The following is an 11,611-nucleotide window of genomic DNA, read 5'->3' on the forward strand; positions in this document are numbered from 1 at the left end:
TGATAATGTGTTCACAGTTAATATAGTTTGGAGATAAGCAACCCCTTTTGAATGTCAAAAGTACTCCAAGTGACAACGGACGTGAAGGCAACTGAGGATCCAAAATGGCGAAGTACAACAAGGGTAAGCAAGTCGTTAAGCTATTTTCTCGTCTTTTGACACATGTATATGCACATAAAATGCTTCGGGTGCAAATTTTATAACTGTATGAGTGGTGGTTATCTGAGTATCTTGCATCCTGTAAAAATCAACAGTCTTTGGAGTACGATTACCTAATGTTGGCTAACTTTTTAGCCGTATATCATGAGGATGCTATCCAATGGTTTTTACTCCAGGACTTTTCGTTCAACGTTAAAAATGTTTTTGGGGGAAAAACAACATATTAGGTTATTTTGAATAATGTTTGAAATTAAGTGGAAACGTCAGTGCGTGCTGTTAAGTCACGCCACAAAGATTCAAGGTAAAACAACCCTTGAGACTATTGTGTCGTGCGAGTGAACGCCAGTTTCTGTGGTGCTGACTCATGTGTTGTTGTCCACCTTCATGTTTGTAGATCTGGAAGAGCAGCTCGCCGACAAGGTCGTCGATCTGACCGAGTACGCCAAACGTCAGCGATGGTGGAACCGTCTGTTTGGCAAGACGTCCGGACCGGTAGCAGAGAAATACTCAGTGGCCACACAGATAGCTATAGGAGGAGTCAGTGGATGGTAATTAATATATTTCATTTTCCTTGGGTTGACCATAGATAGATTTAGTCCCGCTCAACCTTAACAAATCCCCTGTGCTTCTTGTCAGGTGTGCAGGCTTTCTCTTCCAGAAGGTTGGCAAGGTTGCCGCCACCGCTGTGGGCGGAGGACTTTTATTGTTACAGGTATTCATTTTTTATTCATTCATTCATTATTTTTGTTCTTCTACCAACCGCACCAATATGAAATAACTGAATAGACCACGTTATTCACACTGCTTGGAGCATACTTTCTGAGAACCACCCACACGCCTTTTCTTACTTGTCTGCCCTCTAGATAGCTAACAATAGTGGCTACATCCAAGTTGATTGGAAGAGAGTTGAAAAGGATGTCAATAAAGCAAAGAAGCAGATCAAGAAGAACACTGACACAGCAGGTCCAGAGCTGAACACGTTAGTTGAGAAGGTGAGCTTTTAACACACACACACGCGTGCACCCACAGAAAAACATCAGCTTTTTTATCAAATCTTACTCATTAATGTGGTTCACTTACTAAACTGATGGAGCAATCTTTCAACCAATCATACTCGAGCTCAGTTTGAGGTTTGTATTACATAACAGTGTTACAACAGGACACGTCAACAGTATTTTTTTCAACACACCTCAAATTACTGTCTACATTTCCTATTCAGGGAGAAAATGGTTGTCACTGTTTAAAGGGGAACAAAGTCTCACTTCAGTTACCTCTCTACGTATACCACCAGGCTTTTAAGGAAATGTATTTATAAATGTTGATTTTAATATGTATTGTTTTGGGGGATCATTATTTATGGAAATTTATTTGAAACAATTTGGGCAAAAGTACAGGTATGCCTATGTATGTACTAAAAATGTACAAATAAAGGCCTCCTCTCTGCCTGGTAATTTCCATCCTCAGCTATCTGAGGAGACTGCAACTGTAGTTCATTGGTTAATCTAGATGTTGTTTGAGATTAACAATCAAGCTTGGTCAGTATAATCGATGATGGGTTAGTGTGGCAATACTCAAAAATCAAGACAACTGTCTCTCAGTCCACAGCGTTTGTGAAGAAGAACATTGTGGTCACAAGCGGCTTCGTCGGAGGCTTCCTGCTCGGTCTGGCGTCCTAGGCTCACCGGACGAATGACTCCGAAATGTTTCGAATCATTCGGAAAAGGGATAAGTTGTTGCTCGGTAGATGGTCAATGCCATGACGCCATGCTTCCAGTAATCCTGTAGCTGTCTTTTCTGTATAGAGTGCACGCCTTTTCCTCTCTATGTAAAGACACCGTATCTCCACTTCAAGAAGCATCATCGTTAGGGGTGAATACACTCTGATCTCGTACCAGGCCAAATGTTTGCACTTATATTACAGCAGGGTTGTCCAAACTTCATGTGAGCCAATAATAATAAAAAAAAATCCCTGTGGCCTCACTTTGGACACTCCTGCAATACATATATTAAAGGGGAAAACCTATAATAATGTTGCCACATTTTATTTATTGTTACCACCAGCGAAAAGTTACAGTGACAGTGCATTGTGTCAATCAAAAGTCATATTTGAAGAGAATTTTCCTGCTGATTGGTTTGGAATTATTTTGGCCTTGCATTTTCTGTTTTGGTTTGGAAATATTTTGCCCAGTTTTTTTTTTTCAAAATGCTTTTTAAATGAGCAATAAGTTAATGCTAAATGTATCTCAAGAGTGCTCATAAATGTATGTTTAAACAAATAAATACATTTGAACCTTAGTTTATGGTCTGTTTGTGATTCATTGTAGTTCAGATGAAACTTTCAATACAAGCGTAAGTATATTTAGACATGATTTGAACTAATGTTTCTTTCGATGCCCTATGGATTATTGTAATTTTGATTAAAATTTACAAACGTAGACAAGTCCTTGTCTGTGCTTGCTATTGGAAACCTCTGCGGGTAACCATGGTTACCGTCAACACTGGCTAATTTGGCTGCGGACTGCTGGAAGCACGTTTTGTTAGTGAAATACATTACGCATTTTTCCGCAATGGCGTTACCTTTCCTACCCGGAAATTCTCCAAATATACACGTAAGTACCGTGACGCTTATGTACTACGTATATTTTATGTTGTCAAACTTGAATACGTAATTTACATGCGTTCGGGGGCGAGGGGGTGGGAAAAAGACGGAAAGGAAAGCAGGATTGTTATAAATTAACTTTCCTATGTCTAAAGATTCTTAACTCCTACTGCCTGAATGATTCTCAATCTTTTTAAACAATGTTCAACTAAAAAGAAAATAATTTACCTCCCCACGTATACCTTTAATGACCGCGGTAGATTGGCTTTTTATTCCTAAAGTAAAAAGGTCAATTAACATTATAAACCAATGTTTGACTATTAACACAACTTTGAGACATTTTTAGGATTCCTACATTCTTAAATGAATGTTGGAAAACTAGTAAAAAAAATGTAAATGTACTGTTCTGAATTAAAAAAAAAAAGTTTGTAATGCAGTTTGAATATTTAATTCAGTGACTCTTTCATGTACCACTAAAGGGAGCCAGTGCCACACTTACTGACTTTTCTAACCGATATGCAGTATAATGAATTAGTACGGTACCTCATGTTGTGTAATTAATTGTAACTCTCTATTTTGTAAGACAGGGTCAAAAGCTTTTGACAAACTTTCCCTTTCATTTGCAAGAAAATGTTTCTCTTGAAAAAAAAAAAGAATGTTCAAAACTGATGACATTACCTGATCAACTTCATTGCGAGGCTTTAAACATGATGTTCTCAACGGTGAGTGGGCACCGAGCTTAGAGTATCGCAGAATATCATCAGGAGATTGCAACAGAGGTACGGAGTGACTGGGGGAGTTACAGAAAGGCGTGGAATGTGATGTCCTTGGAAATATATTGATCAATAAAATAAGACAAATCTTTCTGCTTGATAGCTAAGGTATAATTCATCTGTTATCATACCTTGCATTCTTGTCTTTGCATTCCAGTTGCTGAAGGAGAAATTCCACAAATCCCAACATTTTGATTACTCCAGTGGGGAGCCTTTGCTGGCCGGAATAGAGAAGCCAGGCATAGGAGGCGAGCTGTTGCCGGGACAGCGGATCAAACCAAAATCTTCTGTCTATCCCACAGCGGCAACCGGTGGTTTACCATCATGGGTTGCCTTTGACAAACAGGTATGGCCCCTTAATTTACATTACAAATTCAATGTAAAGTACCTACTGATAAAATTCCAATCATTCCTACTGTGCAGGTGCTGTGTTTTGAGGCGTACTTCCAGGAAGCGGTGCCAGAGGCTCCCGATGAGGGGGAACGAATCCGGAGGTGTAAAATCTACTTCTACCTGGAAGATGATACAATACAAGTGGTTGAGCCAGAATACAAAAACAGCGGGATTCCTCAAGGTGAACAAATTTTGCTTCCATGTCAATGGGAACATTGGAGCATGGTGGTGGCAGCATCATAGTTTGAGTTTACTTCCACACTGCCAAAAAAAAAGCTGTACAAGTTCTTATTTTTATTTACAGTGTGTCTCTAATGATGCATCAGATGATAATATTTGACTCATGAGTGCTTTCATGTTGGAAGGGACTCTGATTCGTCGCCAACGCATCCCACTTCCACCACCCAGGCAGGAGCAGTTCTACAACGTTTTCCACTTTAACCTCAACCAGCAGGTGGTGCTGTTTGCCCACACGTTCACCCTCACCAACTGTGACCAGTTCACAAGGAACTTTCTCACTAAATGTGGGGTGATACTCAATGACCCCGTTGCTGTGCCCGAAGACCCATACCGTACCCACCGGGAAAAGGTTACACCCTTTGCAATTATTATTGTTATCATTATTGTTATTTTTGGGGGGAATTGTGGTTGATTCAGTAGATGTAGGATGTATGTAAAAGTTGAAACTGTTTTCCCAGATGGAGAAAAGCATGAGTCCATTGCGGCCGTACGAGAGGCGAGACACTCTTAAACAGTTCTTGGACCACGACCGGAAAGTCCTGCGCTTCTTCTGCTTCTGGGACGACACTCGGGCCATGTACGGGGATCTCCGAGAGCTTGTGTTGCACTACTTCCTGGCCGATGACACAATAGAGATTAGGGAAGTCATCCCGCCGAATTCCGGTAGGGTCACGGCATCGAAATTCCTCCGTCGCAGCAAACTTCCAAAGGTAATAACGATTAACACACAGGCACGCATGTACGTGTATGGATGTGTATGTGTGTATCTATATCAAAGATTATGTCAGGTGTAAATTCTGTTCCTCTTTTATTATTTTTAATCATTATATTATTTATATTCAGCAGCCAGGCCATAGATGCACGTGTGATAAACGGTAACAAAATAATCATGTGCGCATTCATAGAAGAGCAATTACCGCAAAGGAAACCACTCACAACATTCATCCTTGTGGTTGGCTGACCTCATCCCATCATTCTAGACCTCATTTGCTCTGACAGCCCCACTCCCTTCCGGCATTTTGTTTCCACCAGCCGAGTGCCTAATTCAACTTGAAAGACAGCCAGGCCTCCATCATGCGTGTGCGCGTTCACTCTGCTAACTTTATTTGCACCGGCGCCTGTTATTAAATGTCAACAATCCAAAGGTTGACTAGAATCTGCCATCCAATGAAAAGGAATTCACCCAAATCATCTCTAATTGGAAGAAAGTATGTTAAATTAGCTAATACACATATTTTATATTGGGAAAAAAAATCACAGCTCATCATAATTGCCATCGTTTCATTCTTCTGCCTCTCACTACTGTACTGTATATGTCGCTGCCATAGATCTGGGCGGAGGTGTCACGGTGTCAAACGTTTGATTATTTTATGCTTGCAGTTTTGATTATTATCATCTCCAGTCTCCACAGCATGCTACGAATCAGTTGAATCTACCTGGAGAGGTGACCAATCGTACTGTGCTGAATGTGTTGGCCTCCACCAGAGAAGGAGATCGCTTCTTATTGGACAGCCTCAAAGTACATCATCATCATTCCGATTGGTTTTATGCTTATAGCCAAAGTAAATCACTTGAGCAATAATAATCTATGCTCAGCTAATGTTTATATTCTTTTGCAGACAGGAGCTATCCAGGAGGAGTTTTATAAAGAATGTGATTTGACAGTGGGTGGCGAGTTGAACGTGTGGGGCAGGAAAGTGATTATCGCCGACTGTGATGACTTCACGAAACACTACTACCGCAGCAAGTATGCTATAGGTAACTGAAAGCAGCACTTTATTTTTTTATTATTATTATTTTTGACTAATTTTTTGCTCCTTCTTATTTGTAATGTCCATGTTTAACCACTCGGGGTCAGTAAGCGTTAACACATGCATGTCACTCGTTCTACTCTCAACCCGTACCTCCTTTCTTGTGTTTTTGTCGGCTGCTATCATTGAGGGCATTGGGAGGGGCACAACAGGCAAGTTGCCCTCCAGCATGAGTAACCCAAGCCGGGTTAGGATGAGTCTGCTACCCTGGGCAGAATGTTGGGGCTCTGCTGCATTAGTCACAGTCATAAAGCAGGCAGAGTGATGCATGGTGATGGAAGTTGCTGTCTGACTCTTAGCAGTCAAAGGTCGTTGCGGGGTTAACGTCCGCCCGGGATGCCGTGCTCCCTCACGGATGGATTACCTCGGACCCTCTGATCATTTGGCGCTCCTCCCAGGGTTTGTCTTCTTTTAAGTGTTTTCTCTTTCTCCACCCCCTCCCCATCCCACCTCCCAGAGGACTTCAACCCGGTGCTGTACAAAGCTCCTGTAGCCCCCAAGCCCCCCAGGCTTGTACCTCCTTATAATGGCTTTGGCTCAGAAGAGGACTCACTAAGCTCCTGCCAGCGCCTGCTGCCCAAACCCCCACAGAAAGATCTCAGAAAATTCCTGGAATATGACAGGTCGGGTCACATTACACACCATATTATTTGTTGTTTCCAACACAGCACACTTTGACAACTATATATCAGCCATTTTTAGCTGTCTGTGATTTGGTGGACCTCTCTGGACACATATTTTGCCAGTGTTGACTCAGACTAATGTTCAAGAGTCACTTTCTTTCACGTATTATGACAGTTTCATTTACTGGTTTTTGCCCAAAGTCTGCTGGAATAGATCTACCTTCAATTCTGAACAAGATGGGCACTATTGAAAACATTTAAAAAAAACATGTGCATGTTAGCTTAATTGCAAACTCTAAATTGTCTGGGTTGTTGAATATGAGTGCAATGATGGGTCTTCTTATTTGTTTCCAGATGTGGCCTTGAAAGTAATGTGCTCAAGTACTATGCCAAGATGGTAACCACCAGTCAGGTGGATATTGACAGGGAGTTCATCATCTCCTTCTACCTGAGTAACGACTCAATCAGCGTGTTTGAGCGCTCGCAGAAGAACTCAGGTTCGAATCATGAACTATAAACTGACAGTCAACGCTTAGGGTTTGAGACTGTAGCTTCAGAACGCTCTCTTTTCTGGATCTTCAGGTCTGCTGGGCGGCATGTTTCTGGGACGGGGTCGCGTCAAAAAGCCAGGCCAGGAGGTGTTTAAAAGCGAGCCCTCTGAATACTTCACCGCCCAAGATTTGTACGTAGGGGCAAGCCTCTGCCTTAACAACAGGCTATTCCAGCTCCTGGATGCGGACGAGTACACCCTCAACTACTTGGAACAACATGCTGAGCAGGTTTCGAAGAAAGTATTATATTGAATAATGGACGCACGGTCAATTTATTAATGCCATATTTTGTGTAATTTTGTTAAGTTTCCCAAAGCCAATATTGGCAACATCCTGGCTAAACTACGGTCAATTCCAGAGGAGAAGCAGCGTGAAATCAAGAACTTTCTGACCCTTAACGATCCTACCAACAGTGGATTTGTCAACTTTGAGTCGTTCAGGTATTATCTTAGGTCTCTTTTACGCTGTATGCAAAAGCTGCCATTTTTCTCCCTTTTGTCTGGGTACTGCATCAAGTGGGCTAAATGACGTTTTGAAAGGATGAATCAGCGATTATTATATGCAGTTAATTGCAAAAAAAAAACATTTGATGGCCCTTTCAAAAAACAAAATTCATAAATAAATCTACATGAACAAGTAAAAAGAACAACGTCCATGTTAAGTAGCATTAGGTGCTAAAAAGTGGCTAATTGTAAATAAAAGTGACATACATTAAAAAAGAGAATATCACATTATTTTAGGAGAATAAATGGAAAAATAATATTTTTAAAAAAGTAATTAATCAAGGCCAGTGGAAGAAAATCGGTTGTAAAATCACAAGAATAATATTCTTAACTGTTAACATTAAGATAATGTCTCATTACATTATCCATACAGTGAATCTCTGGAATAATTAGAAGTTGACTTTTGCTATTTTTCTGTTTGACTCAATCACAGGGGCCTGCTGATGGCAACGGAGTGCGGGCTGAGCGAGCATGAGGTTTTAGTGCTTGCTCGATCTTTCTCTGAGCACCAGCAGCCTGAAGTTGACATTGGCCTGATGCTGGCTGTGGCCCAGGATGTCCTCAAGAAGAAGGACTTTGATCAAATCCCTGACATGACCCAAGCGTTTGAACTCCAGGACCTCAGCAAGTAGGGTGATACTCATATTTTTAGAATATCAAACAATATCATATTTATCTAATAGCACAGCAAAAATATTGGAGCTAATTACATTTATATAAAATACATCATACTCACCAAAGATGCTGATGTATTCAAATAATTTCACATACATCTTGCTCCTCAAAGATGGCCAGAACAAGTTTTGCCTAAACCAACCAATCAGAAGACAGGAAAATGCAGATGTCAGCTGGCTGTTCAATCCGATTGATTAAATTGACATGGCAACACAGGTTGTAGCCTAAATGTAGGTCAATATTTCTAATGGTGTTGACCTTCCACCGCTGGTATGTAGAAGATAAGCAAAACATGCCATTTTGCCTCAATTACTTCAAGACACGATGAAGCAACAATCCATTCGGCGAAATTCGTAACCAATAATTGACGTCGAGCTCTCCTTTCAACTACTGCATCATCGTTAAGATGTTTTCGTGCTGTCACACGTGCCAAGTCGTACACTCCCCTCGATTCTCATGGCTGTAGCTCATCGCAGACTCACCCAGGTATTTAAAAGCCTGGGATGCGTCGGTAACGCGTCAGCTTCTTGGCTCGCGTCTGAGAACAGAGCACGCAGGCGCTGATTTGCGAGTCCTCGGTGAGCATCCCAAGCCTCTCAGTCTGAAATCGCCTAGTGTGAACGAGGCACAAAATACACAGATAATGGATTAACGAGCAAAAACGAACACATGCGTACACACACACACACACGTAGGCGTCACACCAGGCATCCATTGTGCAGTGGCCCCCAGATCTCCGAGCAAGCATTAGTTCCAGCTTTGGGAGTGGAGCATTGGAACCAGATGGACCCTAAAGACAAGAAACGGCATGTAGTGTGGAAGAACACACGCACACACATGCAATCTCTATGTCACCTTCCTCATTTCCTTTCCTCCCGTTTAGCGCACTAAATCACTAGATGAAAAAAAAAAGAAGAGGAAATTTGAAATTACATAAACAAAACTGTAAACCTCCAAAATAAAATTTAAATGTTTTCCATAAACATTGTAAACTACAAGACAAAAAGTTGCCAGGAAATTTTTGAAGTTATATTTTAAGGGGAATTATTTTATATTTAGAATAGATTTATTATCCAAGAACTATTTTTAATATTACTTTTCTAGGAAATTGTCCAAAATATAAAATTATTTCAAATTTAAGTTATAAAAATAAAGTTGGAATTTTTTTCGATAAAAAAAAAATCACAATTTACAAAGAAAATGTTTAACTACAACCAAAACAAAAGGAACGAGAACAATGCCAAGGTCAAGCAAGCGTGTTTGTTCATACTGTATGTGTGTTTGAGGCCATGGCGGGTGTTGATTGTTCTTCATGGCTCTAATGAAATGGCATGGCAGGAATGGGAATCCGGATTTTGTGGCATCACAGAGTGTGAAACAACTGGCAATCCAGGACAAGCACCCCTACGCCACATCCACCATGTTATACAAGTTACTGTAGGCATTTTTTCAAAGGTCACAATTTTTTGCTTGTATACCAATAGTGAGATCCTCTCAGTGCCCACCCACTGAGAAAGTTAATATTTTATTTATTGCCTAATTCTTATATATGTGTGAAAGCGACCCATTCCGAATTTGACTTCATCTTCATGGGAACTTACTTTTCACTTGAGACTCTAGGCTGCTTGAGAACAAGTAGGTTCAAGTCTCATTGAAGCACTTTGGATTTGCCCCCGGTCGTCATGGTAACAAAGGCCGTGCTCAGCAGTGGCCCAACAGTAGAGGGGGGCAGAGTGAGCAGAGCAGTGTCTTCATGAGACAGAACCATCCACTCTGCTCAATATATCGGAATCTCGACCAGGTGAAAATAGTCTTGCCCTAATCTTAATCCTTTGGGTATTCTGACAAAACAAAAGGTCACAGTCATATTGTTAGAACTGTTTGGACTTTCAAGATAAATGTCTCCTTTGACTTACTTGGAGTTGTTACTAAACATAAAATTAAATAGATATTGATTCCTCTGTAAATCTATCTTCAGAACAGGACGCACGTCCATCAAAGAGGCGACGACCATCTGCAGAACCTTCCAGCTCCCCGTCTCTGACAACCTGCTTACATGTCTACTCCACAAGTATGACCTGCCTATGATTTAATACAGTTCTCGAATCTCCTTTGTACCTTATGATTCGGATGCACGTGTGTGTGTGCATGTTCAAGGTTTGCAGACGGGGACCAGATAGACTACCACGCCTTCCTGGCTGGCATCAACTGGCTGGAGCATCCTGCCGCCCCGGTGATGCCTGACGACATCCTGAAAGTAAGACAAAGCTTAGTATGAGACATTCTCAATCCAATACATTCAGTGTAGTGATGAGATTTGTTCTCATTCATTTATTTGTATTTGTTTCGATGCTCCACATAGGTGAAGATTTTTGGTCGTAAATATTGAACAGGTTGAATGTTTAAGCTTGTTGGGCTTAACTTGTTTTGGATCCTACTATTAGTGAAATCCAATCACCTCAGACAAAAGAATAATTTCATAAACATGAAATAATCAGGCATTTGGTGTCCTTCCTTGGGAAAATTGTCTTTTATGTGTCATGTCGACTTGTCCAAAGAAGAAACAGCTCAATGGACGATAAAAAAAATACAGACAGGTTTTTTTTTTTTGTGTAACTTTTCTTCTTTTTTTCCTGTCTTCCCCAGTTTGACATGAATCTGCGGCGTGATGCCAGCGGAGTGAGAAACATCAATTACTCCTCTCTAGTGCAAAAAGTGTTCCCCGGCGTCTTCAACACGGTCGACCCGGAAAGTGCGGCATCAGCGTAGACGAGTGCACTAAATAACACAGGCACCCAAACGTGACATGGGACCGTGGGGAATTAACATCGCATCTGTGCGCTTTTGACATCACACTTATGCTTTTGAAAAGTGTGTTGACTTTAAGACAGAACTTTTATGTCAAGAAAATTGGCTACCACGGAGGATCCCAACTGTCGGATCACAGCTATGGAAACAACAGGTACATCATGAGATGCTAACATTTAGTCCAATTGACAATTTTATGTGATTTTTGTCTCTAGTGGTTCTCAAACTCTGCGAACAATCACATTAGTAGTAGCCTAGTATTTTGCTTGAATTGTTAATCCATGCATAGCTCCTTTTTGCAAATCTGTATGAAAATTCTAAATGGGAATAGAAATCATCATTAATAAATTTCAAATGATTACCAAGGCGATTCATAAGTATTATGATTTGTTTAGCTGTTAAACAAACTGTTAGCTGTTAACCAAGCGTGTTCCAAGATCTTGATGCGACCATGCCAATAGCAAAACCTTGCAAGT

The 11,611-nt window shown here is 40.9% G+C and overlaps 2 protein-coding genes and 1 long non-coding RNA gene across 3 annotated transcripts; 2 read left to right on the top strand and 1 right to left on the bottom strand.

The window, feature by feature from the left end:
* Window positions 1-32: 32 nt before the first annotated feature.
* fundc1 (FUN14 domain containing 1) lies at window positions 33-2,454 on the top strand. The gene is made up of 5 exons (XM_049727210.2): window positions 33-123; window positions 554-707; window positions 796-871; window positions 1,023-1,151; window positions 1,758-2,454. The coding sequence occupies exons 1-5, from the start codon at window positions 105-107 to the stop codon at window positions 1,833-1,835; spliced, it is 456 nt and encodes a 151-aa protein (XP_049583167.1). The 5' UTR covers window positions 33-104; the 3' UTR covers window positions 1,836-2,454.
* Window positions 2,455-2,646: 192 nt separating this feature from the next.
* On the top strand, window positions 2,647-11,503 carry efhc2 (EF-hand domain (C-terminal) containing 2). The gene is made up of 15 exons (XM_049727208.1): window positions 2,647-2,768; window positions 3,689-3,877; window positions 3,955-4,105; window positions 4,290-4,513; window positions 4,623-4,874; window positions 5,567-5,683; window positions 5,784-5,922; window positions 6,433-6,598; window positions 6,953-7,095; window positions 7,181-7,377; window positions 7,456-7,589; window positions 8,086-8,280; window positions 10,306-10,398; window positions 10,485-10,584; window positions 10,974-11,503. Exons 1-15 carry the CDS (start codon window positions 2,727-2,729, stop codon window positions 11,094-11,096), a joined length of 2,265 nt encoding a protein of 754 aa, XP_049583165.1. The 5' UTR covers window positions 2,647-2,726; the 3' UTR covers window positions 11,097-11,503.
* Window positions 3,426-4,045, bottom strand: LOC125973263 (uncharacterized). Its single transcript, XR_007483108.1, has 3 exons — window positions 3,948-4,045; window positions 3,663-3,864; window positions 3,426-3,548 (listed from the first exon to the last, which is right to left on the bottom strand). It is a non-coding gene; the product is annotated as an uncharacterized lncRNA (long non-coding RNA).
* Window positions 11,504-11,611: the final 108 nt, after the last annotated feature.

This window comes from Syngnathus scovelli, chromosome 8, assembly GCF_024217435.2.
Source record: "Syngnathus scovelli strain Florida chromosome 8, RoL_Ssco_1.2, whole genome shotgun sequence".
In the NCBI taxonomy this organism is placed as follows: domain Eukaryota; kingdom Metazoa; phylum Chordata; class Actinopteri; order Syngnathiformes; family Syngnathidae; genus Syngnathus; species Syngnathus scovelli.

Excerpts from the sequence above, each read along its gene's own strand:
- fundc1 (XM_049727210.2), top strand. Across the intron at positions 872-1,022 it reads GAGGACTTTTATTGTTACAG|ATAGCTAACAATAGTGGCTA; the intron begins GTATTCATTTTT and ends TCTGCCCTCTAG. Across the intron at positions 1,152-1,757 it reads TGAACACGTTAGTTGAGAAG|TCCACAGCGTTTGTGAAGAA; the intron begins GTGAGCTTTTAA and ends ACTGTCTCTCAG.
- efhc2 (XM_049727208.1), top strand. The coding sequence starts at position 2,727 with ATGGCGTTACCTTTCCTACCCGGAAATTCTCCAAATATACAC. Across the intron at positions 2,769-3,688 it reads GAAATTCTCCAAATATACAC|TTGCTGAAGGAGAAATTCCA; the intron begins GTAAGTACCGTG and ends TTTGCATTCCAG. Across the intron at positions 3,878-3,954 it reads GGGTTGCCTTTGACAAACAG|GTGCTGTGTTTTGAGGCGTA; the intron begins GTATGGCCCCTT and ends CCTACTGTGCAG.